This window comes from Bombus impatiens, unplaced genomic scaffold, assembly GCF_000188095.3.
Source record: "Bombus impatiens unplaced genomic scaffold, BIMP_2.2 scf_0092, whole genome shotgun sequence".
In the NCBI taxonomy this organism is placed as follows: Eukaryota; Metazoa; Arthropoda; class Insecta; order Hymenoptera; family Apidae; genus Bombus; species Bombus impatiens.
The window spans coordinates 67,682-84,719 of record NT_176511.1 but is presented as its reverse complement, the minus strand read 5'-3'; the positions used below and the strand labels follow the sequence as shown (position 1 = coordinate 84,719).

The following is a 17,038-nucleotide window of genomic DNA, read 5'->3' as shown; positions in this document are numbered from 1 at the left end:
CGACGATAATTCCACGCGATGAAATGAATTTTGGAAAATGTTTGCGTTGCTCGCGTCGCTCTCCGCGTACAACGGCCGAATGTAACGTGATAAAATTGGGCAGACTACGTTCAGGGCGAGCCTCGGTGTCCAGCGGAGATTAAAATTTCTTTCGGAACGTGCGTTTGAATATTCCGTTGCTACTTTGAAAATTTAAACATGTTAAACGCATACGGAATATACGGCAAACGGTAGCTACGCGATTTATCCCGCGATCTAACGCACATTTCGAAATTGCTATGTACGTTCTGCATGTAAATTATCCAATTGGAATTTTTCTTCAGAGATTTCGTTTTTCGTCTCTTTTCTTTCTCAAAGATAAATGAGAGAATGGGCAATCTGGCAAATTTAATATTACAAAAGCATTATAGTTTGATTGTTACTACTTGTTTAAGGCATAACGTGGCATCCAATATCATCGTATACAATAAATCATCGCCAACGATAAATAAAATTCTTACAACATACAGATAATATTCACAGAAAAGATATAGAGCAATAATGAAGAAAATTGTGGCAACGGATCGTAGACAATCAGAAAAATTATATCAAAAAGTATAAAGAATATCGAAATTATACTACACAGTAACACAACAATATGAACGTTTACATTGAATGTTACTTTTACTTAAAATTGGACATTTCCAACATACGCGTAATGCAAACAGACGCGATTTTACCATGGACAGATAGCATCCAGCAAGACGTCGTCGTTCCCTGTTTAAAAGAGGCGGTGGGATGATGACATCGAGAGACGACAGGAAAATCCGGGGGAATGTTTATGAAGTATATAAAAACCGGTGGATGCGGTTGGATTATGCATAACGCGATGCACACAGGAGGCAGAGTTATGAGGTTACATTTTCATTTCGCCGACAAATTTGCCTCTAAATCGTGGCTGCCAGCACCACGCAGGGATGGATCCCTCAGCGAGCTCCTAAATCCCTCTTTATTATCATCGAAACAAGGGAAAGAAGGATGATCAGTCGAAAATTATTTTTGACGGAAATACTTCATGGTTACAGAATATCACTTTCGACCGTACTATATAGTTGGCCTTGTTCACGTAACAATAAGCTCTTGAGCATCAATTTGATTTTTTCCTATTCTAGAAATATATTCAGCGTTCTTAATAATTATATCAAATTCTGAGAAAAGGTATTTAAACCTTCAGTCGCACCAACAATTATAACGTGTAATAATTATCGTCGATTGAAATCAACGATAGAGTTTTACAATTTTTGGTACAAATAGATCCTGGTTTAGCCATTTTGAAATCCGAAAATGTTTTTATTATTCCCCTCACAAACCTGTTAAGAAATAAACTTGTGCAAGTAATACGATGATTGGTAATACAAAATTTATTTTTCACTTAAAATATTCACTGGTGCTGACGCATACATTGCATTTTAATTATCTAACTGTAGATGATGCCCTTGACGCAGCAGTTGAGTTTTTATGCCGCTGCACAACTGAGAAAACAAAAAAGTGTTAGAATAAACATTATTATGGAAAGATTATTTATCTTTAATGGAAAACCGCATAATTCTAGAAATGATGCATTTTTAAGGAATAAATGCGTTCAACAGGTAAATATTGAATTTTTGTTCGCTTATCTTCTACTTCTTCATTTTTTTCTTTTCTTTTTTTTCTTGTAACCAGAACACTAATTAAACTGATAGAGTTAAGAATCAACAATTTCTCTTCCACTGATAATACAGATTAGCAACTAATTAGTTAGATAGTTGATATGGAAAGTCGAAACCTCTGGAAGTGCAAAAGCTTGTTCCTAGATTACACATTAAGTACATAACGTTTAAATTATATAACATAATTACATAACATATACGATCTGAGATTAAATGTATTTCTACTTTAATCGTACTTTTTTTTGCAGACTTCGTGAATAATGCAACGTTGGAAGTTTAAAAAGCAGTGGGTAAAAAAGCTCCTTACAGTGTTAAGATACAATGAAACAAATAATAAATAAAGCTTGGTCTTTGATGGTGTGTTACCTTCCTTTAAGTTCTCGATTTATTTATTTATTTATTTTTTTTTTTTTGTGTAAAAAGTAATATTATACATAAAACAGATATACAGTACACATTCAACAACGCATCCTTTACGTAAAATACTTTTACGAACGTTAAAAAACAATGTATTTTTCTCCCATACAAACTTAGGCTATTACAATATCTATGTTTCATCTGAAAATCAGGAGTCTACGAATTTTAAAGAATATTTTTTTCACCGTAATACAAAGACAGAACAGACAGAAACAAAAAGAATCTCATTATAGGAATGAGTATATCGAGGAATGGTGTATATCGAGATATTATGCATTCATGAAGATTATGCTCATTTCGGACACGTTCCGTGTGGGGAAATTAAACTCTAATTGTCTTTATCGTTATAAATTACATAACTGATAGCGATAAATTTTTTGCCACCGTAATAGGTTACAATTAAAATTTTCAGCGAACAATTTTTGATATCCTCTATTACTAATCAAATTCGTAATTTTCTTGTTAAATGTGAGTCCAGCATTAATTACAAAATATATAAATAATTAATCCTTCGTAGGCAAACTAGGCAAACTTATCGACGAATCAAGTAAAATTTCTCCTTTTGCTTCAAATTTTTATTTTCATTAAAGAAAATTTCCAATTTTATTGGATCTAACAAATGATTGTGTAATATAATAGGATTATTAAATATTAATAAGGATAATAAAATTCTTTCAAATTATTTGTAAGTCAAGAATGGTAAGAAAGTTAGGCTTAGACATTTTGCGATCCATTTCGCGTACAAATTATCTTACTTTAATTATTAATTATTACATTGATTCATAATATTGATATTTATTTTGCTGTTTGTCATTCTTACATTTTATCTAATTATTAAAATCTTGACCTCGTTGAAACTTCTTTTACATAATAAAATGAGATAATCCTTTCATGCAAAAAACATTAAGTGAAATAACACGATTATGAAAATATTCTGTATAAAAAGAAGCAATCTATTTTTAAAGAAGCTTTGTCAAGAACAAGGTCGGAACAAAGAGAAGCTTCATTAAGAAAAAAAGATAAAAATCTAGTGAGGATTCCTTGTCGAGAAGCAAATAAAATTTCGATGATAATGACCAGTTCGCGTGCCTCTAATAGCGCGTGTATTTGAGGTTGCTGAAAACCAAGGGAAACAGAGTAAAGAATAGAACGTTGCGTTCTAATAAAACTACAAATGAGAAAATCGACGAAATTTTTAATCTGACCTTTATTACTCTCGGACGGCCTCTAAATATATTACGAGTTCTTAACTACATTTAGAGAAATTATTAACAATTTTTGTAGCGAAAAAGAATACTAAATAAAGGATATCTTCTCGATAAAATCTTCTAAATAAAAGAAATCAAGGTTGACGTTGTTATATTTTTTACCATATTCCTTTGTCGTTAAAAAAATTCATTACATTACGAATAAAGAAAGCAGCATCACGTTAATGTGCATAATTTTCTGAACAACAGTGATTTTATTATAGAAAAATTAGTCGACTGCAGTAGAGTTAATTTGTAAGAAAAATCGATTATACAAAATTTTATAACAATATTAAAGTTGAGTTTAATTCCTTTCTCAAAAAACTTCCCAAAATGTAATTCAGTTAATTGAGAATAGAATTGCAACTATTAACGTTTCATTTTTCAAAGTGTATGGGTAGAGGATTATTTTTCCTCTTAAATATTTTATCATTGCGATTTGTATTATAATTCTTGATGATTCTACATCAATTAGGAATTAAATACTAAAAGACTTAGAATTAGAGTCTAGCGATGTATATAGTTATGATGTGATGTAATTCTATCAATGACGTTACTTCAGTCGTACCTATTACACAAATTCAACAAGTTCAACAAATTCAATTATTCCAATTAATATTCTTTCATAATTAACATCTTATTCAAGATATTGACAGCAAAAAATAATGTTTACCCGACACTGTTTCAGTATTACCGCTGATGCAATCATTCGAATACACATATACATGTAAATGTGTATACTCAAGTGATCAAATGCGTCAGATAGCGTCGATTATAAGGAAAATATCAACATGTATATAACAAACACGTGCCATATTTATGTTCTGTCACACTTCACTCGATTATTAAGCATTTATGCTTATCTTTACACATTCTCATATCTTTACGCTTACCGTAATTGTACAAACATTCAGAGTTTATTTGTCAACCTGAATAACTCTCGCAAAATCTTATCGCTCGACCATATAAAAATCAATATAGAAAACAGTCTATAATAAAAAAAAAGCACCACATAGGAGAGGTTCTTCTGATGCACCACGAAGCTCGATGGTCTGCAGAGACCGCCGAGTAATGTAACATGATCCAACGTCAGATATCGCTGAGACAATGTATTTAGGAACCAATTCGAAAGTGAAACTTTTTTACTTCTGACTTTTTCTAAATTAAACTTTTACTGACGTATTTTTGAGGTCTTTCTGATTAAAATGAGATCAAACGCGATATAATTTGAATTATATTTACTTATTGATAAATATTTTATTATCGTTCATTGCGTAAGCAAATATGCTGCGGATTATATCGCGTTCCGTGTGATTTTACTCAGAAAAATGTAAGAAACATATTGGCAAAGGTTTCATTGATTATAAATGAAAAATAACAAATTTTGATTTCTCAGTTAAAGCTACATCGGCATGATTGCAAAACTCGCGTGCCGATTTTTGTGCAATTATCGAATGTTTCATTTTGCATTTCGCTCGAAGAGGCTAACTCTTGCCCTACAACGATCATTATAGTTTACCAAGCGATTCAATTTCGCAAAATATAAATACAAAACGCAAACATACACGATCACAAGAACAAAGGATGTTTGTTTGTTCAGATCATCATAACATTCACATTCACATTGTCGTCGTCCGATTCGTTGTCAAACATCCTTTCAATCTCCAACAAAGTCTTATCCTTTGTTTCCGGTAGTTTCCAGATCAAGAAGCTACTCCCGACCACCATCAAGGTAAAATAAATTATACAGAGCTCCTGCATTTCCAGCGGTATGATCGATTCTGGCGCTAGTATCGTGTCCACTACGGTGCAAATATACGAAAATCCAAACACGATACTGCTGCCGGAGCTCCTTAATTTACTGGGGAACAATTCTCCGCAGTATATCCATGGCAAATGTATCAGACCGATTCCAAAAAATACATAGTAGCACAAGCAACAAGTAATAATCAGCCACGATACTTCAAGATTAAGGTACACGTAAAGAATCAATACAAATAGAGAAGAGATTGTGCCCATCGCAGAAATTATGGCCAACGTTCTCCTATTGCACTTCCATACAAAAAAACAAGCAACGATATCCGTAACAAAGATCATCGACGTTATAATTATTTCAGCAACGAGGCTGCGAGACTGAACAGTCGTTGAGATAATATCAAGCATATGGTATTTCACTAATTTGTATCCGGAGAAGTAATACACGAAGAACAACATACACGACACGGACAGAGGCCATAGGAAGTCTTTTGAACACAGATCGTACTTCAATCTGGAAATGATCGTAGATCCGACGAATTTACTTTGCTCGACATTTCTTCTTACAGCTGTTTCCATGGCACGATATTCTCCTTCTGATTTCCATCCTCGAAGATGGACCCAATGATACAGCGCCTCTTTCTTTCGATCTCTGTTCATCAACCAGATTGGACTTTCTTGAGATATAACACAGGTCGACCAACATATCAATAAATATGCCTCACAGATGTAGTTGACGATTCTCCAGTGAAGAAAAGAGCCAAAAGTCATGGCCATTAGAACACCAGATGTCATCATCGTGTTTATCATACTTAAGAACAAGCTTCTTAACGAAGGATCTGTTATTTCACCGATGTAAACCGGTATTAGGGGACTAAAGAGACCAACACCTAAGCTGCAAATTGCTGTTCCAATCTTGATGTACAGAATATTCCTTGCAAACCCAATGACGATCCATCCGATTAAAGATATTTGAAAAAATACCATCATGGATTTCTTCCTGCCTAGCTTTTCCATGGCGATTATTGACAAGTAACAGCCTATGATAGCAAACATGGCGCCAGAAAACGGCGATTGATACCAATCATCGTTGCTGGTTATCCAGATCTCGTGGTTGTTCGCGTCTGTTGTGGATGTAGGAATAAGCTGTATCAAAAGAATGGTGTGAAAACCATTTGTTAAACCGATCAGGAACGCTGCTAGTAGCGGGCTTAGCGTCGCTAAGAACTGCCTAGTGCTAAATATCCATTGAGATTCGTCCGATTTTCTGATTGTTTCCATCTTTATTGATCGATGTGCTCTCATTTATTGGAATTAGGCGATGTTGACATACACTTTGAAATTCAGTTTTGATTGTCAATCAGAATAGCCGACATCTTAAGTAATCCGAATTTTGAACGAAAATGGATAAGTGTTTTTGTTTTTTTGCAATATTTTAACGAACAGCTTTTGTGTTTTTAATGTTTTAAAGAATGGTTTCGGTATTTTTATTTGATCATGCAGCATATAAAATTCACGTTTTCACTTTCACTAGATTCTTTACTAAATTTTTTAAATGCCGGAGAATATAAATTAAAACTGTTGCACATGTACCGTGTGTAGAAGAGATATGACTGATGGAAAGAACGCGACAATTCTCTTTCAAAATTCTCTTTCTAGATTTATTCTATCCCTCCTACCACGTAGAGCAGTGTACATGACCAATCATACGTAGTTGAATATGGAAATAATCCGAGCGTTGACGAACAGTCATTTGCACCAGAATTATGCAATTTATTCTCTGCTTCTATGTTGTGATTCACTGCGTTATTTGTCGGCCACGAGCAAAGACAGAACTGTAGAAATGCGTATCAAAAGAAAATTTATATTTCATCGTGAAAAATGTAAAATTCACATACAGAATTACGAATTATTGAATCGAATTATAGGAAAGATAGTAAGAAGGATATTTACCACGATTGCTCAATGTCCCTAAATATTGCATAATGACATTGTCGTTTTGATTCCTTTCAATTTAAAGTAATTTACCAATTGTTCAGCTGGACAAATTGTAAAATACAAATTAAATAATAAAAAAAAAAAATTGAAGGACCAAGTTGTTGATTAAACTAGAGCTATTCAAGATAATGAATATGTATAGATAAAAGAATATAATTATTAATATAAAATTATTGGGTTGCCAGATAAAGTTATATGTACTTCCAAGACTTTTCAGAATTTTCAAAACTTTTCGAAACTTCAAACAATCAAAAGTAATAAAATATCATGGCTACGGGAAATTTCAAGTATCTACATAGAAATATTAAAAGACTTCAAATGCCAAATTCAGATTCAAACAGAAATTATTACAAAAGATATTACAATGATTCAAACGACATTATATTACTGATTCCTTTTTTTATAATGCACTATTACAAGCACGGAAATTAATGAGTTCGAAGTACTCGTCAAGCCTACAGTGGAATTAGATCGAGTCCAGAATATTGGACTCGATCGCAAGACCTTAGATACCTTCAGGCATTTGGCGATTAGTCATGGTTATGTGATTCTTTAAACTTTAAAAACTATAAAGTCCAACGATTAAAGATAATTATTATTGGAACGTGGAAAAATGAAGTTCGATTATTCAATAAAGTATGTCGTTATTATCATAAATATAGACGTAATACAAAAATAAAAACGTACAATTTCACGCCCTCTTAATAAAATGATAAAAGGTACGTTAAAAAAGATTTCTCCGGCTGCACCGATTAATTTCTTCTTCTAGCAACAAGCTAAAATTGTCAAGAAGAAAAAAGACAAAAAAAAAGAAAAGACTGAAGTCAAACAGACAAATTTAATAAAACTCTGCGTAATTAAGTCCTTCGTTTAATCAATTAAATAGTAATTAAGATCCGAAAGGACTAAGAAAAGGAAAGTCGACAGCTCTTCATCAATTTGAATCTTATACGCTGGACGTCGTTCTCGAGGTTCCGAGGCTGTTTAAAATTCCCTCGCCTGCAATCGTGGGGCCAATAAAAATCAAGAAATCAGCTTGGTAAACAGGAAGAAGCCCAACCCCGACTCCTCTCAATTCCATTACGGGGCATTCCAGGTCTTTGATGCACGGCAAATATGCCGTGCAACTGCGTGCTCCTTTTTTTCTCTCCTCTGCATCTCTCTCTATTCTGTGTTTTCTTCGTCTGCCACGAAGAAACGCGCCTTTTAATGCGGAAGACCCTCGAAAGTCTCGTTACCATGTGAGGCCCTCCTCGCCCCAGCGGCAAAGAGAGGGTCTTTTTAACAGTGTGTGCCTTTATAAGAGCGCACGAGTACGGAATATTACGAGGAGAGTGTCGTTCTCTCCGTTTCTCTCGCGTACGAGAGGAGCGTTTCGTGGTGCTCGAAAAGAGCTGGCCGGATAAAGTAAGCACGACCGGGAAACTAGTTTCTTTCCCTCGTTCCACGGCGACGTTCCTGCGACACGCCACGCATTCGACTGATGCGGAATAATAAACTTTGTCGCCGGAGCTCGCGTCTCGCTCGACGACAACGTGCAGGCATCTCGCTTGTTCAAGAGCGAACGTCTCCTTTAATTACTCCCAGCTGCGTGATATTTTTCTTCTGTGCTTCTGTGAAGATCACCGCCTCGCGTCTTTGTCGTGGCTCGTACACCCGCGGAAAGCTTCATCGCTTTCACGTATGGGTGTTATTAAATTTTTTGGATATGGGTATTTAAGTGATGTTTCAGGTGTTGACCGAGTCATTATTTTTACAAAGATGTTTATTACAGAGATAAAAACAAAGAAAGACGTGACACCGATATTTAAGTATCTTTGAGATAAATGAAACGAATACATAAAATTTTATAGAACACCTGCAATATACGCAGGCTATAAAACGTATTTGTGTAGAAACGTATATAGCTATATGGAAATGAAACGTAGAATCTGACAAAAAAAATCAAGGTGCGGTCAAATAGTTTTTTTTACAAACACGGTATACATAACATATACATAATAATTTTCTACGGTGTTTCATGAGTCTGTATATTTGTACTATTAAAAGTGATTTAAAAGCGACTGTGAATGAGAGAAACACTGCATAGTCAATGAAAATCCCACGATCCAGCATCCACTCTTAAACTCTTCGTAAATCTGAAGCCTGCAGCACTACCGGCAACATCACCTCTTTCGATCCTCTGAATTTTCCAAATGAAACAATACTTGGCGTAAACACAGCTTGCGAGCTTCGAGTAATTTAATCAACCACTGTGCTGGTATTCTCGAGGTGGAAGCGTCGATATGGCCTAAGTCTCGTTAGACCGCTAATAACGGTATCCCGTAACTCGCGAGCGTGATCTAAAGCGATACGCCGCTTTATTAGCTCTACTCGTTGCGAGATGAGTGCAATATGGAGAGAGATTTAATCGCGAGCGAGCGAGCGAGCGAGGGGCTTTCCGAGATTCTCGTAGAAATCGTAATGATTCGTTTAGACCAAGCGAACGAACACTCGCTGTTCCTTCGCTACAGTAAAATCTCGAAATGAAAGTAATAAAATTTCGCCGTTTAGCGATCGCTCGACGAATCAGAGGTCAAACGTACGAATTTATTAAATTTTATGAAAGCGAGGCGAGAACGAGCTTTCGCTGGCGGAAATCTCACGGCGGTAAGAGGAAGATTGATGCGGCCGAGACCGAGGAAAAACAACTCGCGTGGGATGCGTTTGCTCTCGGGCTTCCAGCTACCAAGATAAAGGAGACGATTTTGAAACACGATGGGGAAAGTTTCACGATGAGCAAATTACGAGCAAAGTAGCGAAGTGAATGCATATTGTACAGGCCGATTTTGAAGCGAATTATTTTGAGGCAGTTTGACGTGTGAAGGTGTTGGTGAATGGCGAAACGTTTAGTTAGGTGGGATTTTCATGTTGAATAAGAGAAGAGGAATCAATTAAATGAAGTTGTAATAGAGCGTGTGTATGTGCGTGCTTGATGAGGAGAGAGGTATAATACAGTTTGATGAATTTGATGAAGTTTCCACATGGAAGAGGTGCAAGTGATATGAAGTTGATCGTGGAGAATTATTCGAGAAAATGGAAGTTAGTTTGGAAGTCATTTTTCCTTTAGTGAAACATCTAGCAGATTCTTAAAGAGTGAATTTCCAAAAAATTGAGAAATTCTACTGTTTGAATTAGAATTTACAAGCTTCTTTTAGATTGAGATTAATAGAACATTTAGAAGAAGAATTTTTTATCCATTATAACAACCACGTTTTATTCACAAGAAGATCTTGCAAGGACGATTCGTACTTGACTAAAGTAAAATATAAAATAATATAGAATATAGCATAAGGGTACAGATATAAAAATATCAACTATAATAGAAATAATAAAATTCAATGTAGTACACCGATCGTGTTGAGCAAAACAGATGATCAGAATTCCATCTTTTTATTTACTACGACGTAAAATCTTTTTCCTGAATAAATGGCAGTTTCTAAGACTAATCGTTCAATATAATCAGCCCGTACACCTAGCGTAACAAAAAGCTTTCCACTTTGGAAACCCGTGCTCCCCGAAGATTGTGACGGGTGCTTTTTGCCATAGTAAGGTTCTATCCTCGTGGAGACAGAGGAAGGTAGCATGAGAAAGCGTAGGTGGAAGACAGGAGCGTGTAAAATTGACGTATGGGACATGATGATCGATAGAGGTCTTCGGAATAAACTGCATGAAGCTTGCACGTACGAAGGGAGCGAGGATGCGTTGAGAAATATGTATTTCTGATAGAAATTTGCAAGCTTCCACAATGTTAAGGAAATTTCCGTCCAATTTATCTTCGATTAAGCAAAGAAAATATCATAAAACAATGTATCTTTATTCGAATTTTGGCATGATATTTAAATATAAAAGTAAGCTACTACTTCAACTAAATCTTTTCTGGTATTCAAATAGATTAAATGATTATTTGACTTGGAGTACTGGTATGATACATTAAAATTTCTGAAGTTTTGGGTTTGCAATTGCATCGCTTAACATCGCACCTTGTATATATACTGTTAAAAGAAAAGGTATGATTTTATTTAATTAGCAAGTAAAAAAGCTGTACACATTATCGCAGCACACGGAGCACGGGTATGTAAACACAATTCATGCTAGTTACTAGCATCGTTAATTTATACTTGAGCTTACTATACTTGAGATCTATACTTGAGATCGAAAACACGAATTATTTTTTACGACTCATTACATGCATATTACACAATACCGTGACATATGGATGAATGGTTAAATAACGACTCGAAGAAACGTGTGTGCACGTCGCGTAGGTATAACGCGTACAAGTAACGTGATCACATAAATTAAATGAGCGCACAGCGTAATCTTCGACTTTCTAAACATAAAAACTGAAGTCTGAAAACATAGGAAAGGATAATAAAATTGAAGAAAAAACGAAATAACAAAGTCTTTCTTACACAATAATTAACCAATTAACATTAATGATTTGACAGGATAAAAGTTAGATCATAAAGTTCTTTTTCACAAGTTCGCAGTATGTGAAAGCAGTTCATTAAAAAAATGAATATCTCTTTGAATACATATGTATTTCATTATTTTTAGTAAACACTCGTAAGGTTAATACTAATAACTTGTAGTTTTTAAATTAACTAATAACATTAAATAATTGAATCGTACAAGCGGGGTTGAGAATACATTAGCTTTCCCGTGAATTCATAACACGAATTCCTTTCACAATAATATCGTAAAACTATTGCGAACACACGGCCCGTACGAGTCGATGGAAAAATGATCGTTCTACGAAAGACAGGGCGAAGTGTCGTGCACACCAGCAGCTTCCATAAAATCGGCTGCTGGCTATGAGAAAAACATTTTCTCACAGGCGTACGCGATGAAACGACGCTGCCAGACGCTCACCGCTACGAGAATACGAATATGCGTCTTTAATGACGTAATACCCGGGAAATACATCGGCCAAGGCGATAAATTCGCCGAGGAATAGATCTGATCTGTTCACGTGAACCACTTTCGAATGATCTATGCGACGAACGAGACGGTGATTTAAGATAGAAGGTTATGGAAGATGCGCTTTGGTTGAGGAATGTGAAGTTATTGAATATGAACGAAATGTACGTAGCTGAAACGTTGATCTTTCTTCGTGAAAGATCAGAATAAAATGGAGAAGGCAAAAGAATATTTATATTGCGCGAAAGCAGCCACTGTGGAAAACAGCTAACAGACGGGGAAATACAAATAATCTCAACATTACAAAAAGAAAACTATTCTGTTTTAAAGATAGCTAATCCACGAGTTATTGCTAATTTACTTCGAAATTACATGGTGGAAGATCCAAAGTTTTAAGTGCTCGCGAAAAGTACTATCCTAAGAGCAGCATCGAACTCATCGATGGCTGCAAGACAGATTGCTGAAGCAGCTGGGATAAAAACGAATATCAGAAATGTCCGACGTGTCCTGAAACAGTGTAAGCATCTGCAGTGGAAGAAACTGGAAAGAAAACCTCCTCTAACAAAGGCACATAAAAACACAAGATTGCAGTTTGCTGAGGAGCATACGCATTGGAAAAAGAAATAGAGAAAAGTATCGTTTATCGAGGAAAAAAATTTAATTTGGACAGCCCTGATAGGCAGTATTGTTATTATCAGGATTTGCGAAAGGACACAAAAAGCTTGAGCTAATATAAAATTTATCGAAAATATATTTCTCATAATTTGATAAATATCAATATTATTTATCATAATATATTTATAGGCGTAAACTGCATATCAAAAATATTCGGAATTATTTAAGAACAAATTGAAACATATGCAACACGAATCTCTGGGGAACAATTTATATTTCAACGGGATAACGCGGCGGTCCATGCTGCAAAAGTAATGGAAACATATTTTAAGAGTAATATTACACTTTTGAAATGGCCAGCACGTTCCCTTCATATAAATATAATGGAAAATTGTTGAGGAATCTTGCTAAAGCTGTTTATGTTAAACACAGACAGTTCAATAGCAGAAATCAATTGAAAGAATACATTTTATTAGAATTGGAAACGAAAAACAAAAAAGAAAATTGAAAGCCTTTTTAAATCAATTCCAAAGCGAACCGTTTCAATTATACGAAATTCTGGCGGCTCTACGAATTATTAACTATCAATTCCTCTCGACGAATATCAACAAATTTTCATTATTTAAAATAGTGTGCTATTAATTTGACGCGTCGCTTTTTCATGATATTTCTGTTTTTATATGCAAAACAAATTTCATATTAACATCATCGTATCTACGTGGCAGAAATTAATGTACAAAACGTATGTATGTATCGAAAATTAAATTTGTATAATTTACAACGTAAATATTTGCAGGGTCTGCAACAATTCTTTTATCGCGGACTACGATCAGAGAATAAATATCGTCGTACAATGTTAATATCAATTTTGAAAGGTTAATAATAAAAACAGAATAGGCTATCGATCGAAAGAACAGGTATCCTTTCGCACGTGGAACACTTCGTTTTTCATTTCCCGATAGACACGCGAGCAGGCTGCTCGATAGAGCTTCATTAAAACTAGTAGCCGGTTGACCGTGTAATTTGTCAACCGTGGATATCCGATAATTGTTCCACCGCGTATCGCTCGTTCCGACGTACGTCCGGCGTCCTTTCCGCTCGAACGATGGACCTTTCCTCGCGATGTCGATACGCCGCGCCATCGATGTTTCCGATGGTAACAAAACAAAAAAAGGGGGGGGGCAGAGGACTACGAATGGAATAAAAAAACAAAATAAATCAATTATTTGTTGCCAGAAACAATCGACCAATAGCGGGCTGTCGCCAACCGATACGACGCTACGGGGACGTAAACTGTTTTTAAATCCGACGACAGCGGCAGCCACGTTTAAATCGCTGTCCCGGATTTATGGCATGCTACGGGCAGATACAAAAACGCGCGTTACAAAAATTCTAGGTGTATAATAGCCGTGGAAACAAAGTGGATGAAACTGTTTCTCGACGATTTTTCTTTTTTAAATTAACCCTGTGAGATGGAATGTCGCCATTGTGATGACATTTAAAATTTTTCTTCAAAGTTGGATATAGCAAAAGCGCCGATATTCCAAGTTTGTCTTCTATTGACTTCTCTATGGCAGTGATGAATATTTATTAATAATATTCCTACTAGTTAGTTGCTAGTGTCAGCAGAAAAATATGCCGACCACAGAGAGTCGACCGTTTTGATAGTATTTTTAGTTAGATATTTGTAGCTTCAGTAAATTTAATAGGATTTTATAATTTGGAATAGTAAAATTATATTGAAAGGTTAATAAAAGAGCGAAGTTTGTATGCTTACTATCAGTTGAAAACCATAACATGAAACACACTTCACATCTGATCCGGTATGGTCTAGTGGCTAGGATACCTGGCTTTCACCCAGGAGGCTCGGGTTCGATTCCCGGTACCGGAAATTTCTTTTGGTTTTTTTTCTTTTCTTTTCATATATGAAAACTTTATAATTGATATTACTCCTCATTTTACACTTATTTTTTACTCAAATAAAATTATTTGATAAAAAATATAATGAAAATTCCAGAATTCCATTTCGTTCTCTCGTTCTATTTCCCTTTTTCTTTAAAATATCTAATTATTACAAACTCAAAATTAATATTGTTCAGGCAACATATTATACTTACTTTTAATTAAATTTATTTTTAATTAAAGCTGTATCAAACTGAGTTTCAGGTAGACCAAGTAATAGTGGAACTTCAGACACCTAAATTCATCGAGTAAATAAGCGGGACGTTAAGTCTGGCTAGACGAAAAAACTTTTCCCTATTACGAAAACGATGTCTTCCTCTTTACAGGATTGCAAGAAAATACTTCTATTTCAGTTCTCTCGAAACAAGCCATGTCGATCGGGGAAAAGTTACTCAATTAGACACACGAACGTCGTTCCCGAAGTTTCTTTACACTCGACTAAAACTCAAATTCCTTTCTTACTTCGCACCTCCTTGTGAACGAGCACGTATTCACCGCCAAGTTTTCGTATAACGTTACCACCGGGAAACTTCTCGTCTCTGCGCACGAAATAAATCGAAAAATAAAAGGATAAAAATAGTATCGATGTTCGGGAGTGAAATTATAACGAGTAATTTTTCTTTTCTATTAAATGAAAATGAAAAAAAAATAAAAAAACTTTGGCCCATGGGGGGATCGAACCCGCGACCTTCGCGTTATTAGCACGACGCTCTAACCAACTGAGCTAATGGGCCATCACGTCTGGTACTGCTTTAAAATAAAAATTCAACGCAGATATCTATATTTATAGTATTTACTTATTATTGATTTAATATGAATAATTAAAGATTTATAATAAACATATTTTATTTCTTTAATATATAGAACATAGACATCCAATAGTGTATCAAAAATTCAAGTATAGTAAATCATAGAATACAATATCTCTCGAAATGTAATTCCTATCTTCAATTTTCTCTAATTAATCGATATTCAAAGAATTGTGATAAATAATAGAAGTATACAACATATATAGATACTTTTTTTATTATTTAATTTGTACTCTACAATTTGTCCAGCTGGACATTCGGTAAATTTGTCTAGCTTTATTGCTAAATAACATGTGGATGGCTACTTTCAGCGGGATACCATTATACAACATATATTACATTAATTTCACTTATAAATTTTTCAACGAAAAATTGTGTCGAAACAGAAAAATATGAAATAACAAGAAAATGAGAACGGTAGTGTAAAAAAATCTACAGTTTGTAAAAATCCACGTTTCCTTATATACAATCAAAAGTATGCTTTGTAATGCTATTTCAAGACGGTCATTTAATGTCTGACTACAATACGATATGGCCTGCTCGCCGTCACAGAAAAGAATAAGTCTGCTACGAAAATGCAAGTGTCTCGTGGCACGTCCTCCGACCTTCTTTGCCTCTTATCCTATGCTTTTGTATATAGTACAGAGGATACTTCAGCATGACACAGCCTTTCCAGACGTCTTCGAAAACATGCGGTCTGATACGGACAGAGTCACTTATGACTCTCGAAAGTATTGTACTTTATTCTTACAGTGATACGCGTAAAAATATTTAACAAGCTTAATAACTCTAAAGAAATAAACTAACAAACAACGTTTAAACGAATATAAGAATGCTACATGAAGCTCCATAACCTTCAACATCATAAAAATTACCTCGAACGCTCAAGCTTCTCAAGTGCAATAAAGGCCAAGCCTCGTCCGAAAACACAACGGAGAGGTGTAAAAAACTTTGGAAACGCTCTTAAATCTCCAAGTATCCTTATAAAGCATGACAAACATCTGAAACGATCCGAACGCAAGGTAGCTTCCACGCGCGCACGCCGGAAACGCGAGAAAATGGCTTTGGAACTCTCAGAGAGAAGCGCTTCGAGCGTGGCATTATACCTACATCACGCGACGTCTGATAAGAAACTTTAATAAAAATGTCCTAGACTTCACCTCGAATAATTGCCCTGTTTTCTTGCTATCGCGACGACTTCCTTTTTATTTCGTACTTTTAACGAACTCGAACGTTGGAAACTCCCCTTTATCGCGCCTTACCCCACGGCCAACTGTCGTTTCACCGCTACCCCCGTGGAAAATATCGTCGACGAGTGAGTCCACGGGTCTGCCATAAACTATTAAGCTGTTGCAGGTGCCTTGCACGACCTTATACGACGTCAGCGAACTTTTCTTTCCGGCGTGGTTGGAGACCGGCAGGCAATCTGCTGGCCAATCCCTTGAAGAACTCTTACGTGAGACCACCGCCAGGCGATACGTATGGGGTTTAAAGGTCGCTGTCGTTCAACGAGGAGGAAACGCGCGTTCAAGAACGGAAGAAGATCGTTCGGCCAATTACTAACTGCGTTTTATCGAACAGGAAG

General features: G+C 35.5%; 1 protein-coding gene and 2 non-coding genes across 3 annotated transcripts; 1 reads left to right on the top strand and 2 right to left on the bottom strand.

Annotated features, from left to right (window-relative positions):
• Window positions 1–1,669: 1,669 nt before the first annotated feature.
• LOC105682148 (facilitated trehalose transporter Tret1-like) lies at window positions 1,670–6,755 on the bottom strand. Its single transcript, XM_012394578.3, has one exon. It carries the CDS (start codon window positions 6,410–6,412, stop codon window positions 4,949–4,951), a length of 1,464 nt encoding a protein of 487 aa, XP_012250001.2. The 5' UTR covers window positions 6,413–6,755; the 3' UTR covers window positions 1,670–4,948.
• Window positions 6,756–14,501: 7,746 nt separating this feature from the next.
• On the top strand, window positions 14,502–14,573 carry TRNAE-UUC. Its single transcript has one exon. It is a non-coding gene; the product is annotated as a tRNA-Glu (tRNA).
• Window positions 14,574–15,304: 731 nt separating this feature from the next.
• Window positions 15,305–15,378, bottom strand: TRNAI-AAU. Its single transcript has one exon. It is a non-coding gene; the product is annotated as a tRNA-Ile (tRNA).
• Between the last annotated feature and the right edge of the window lie 1,660 nt (window positions 15,379–17,038).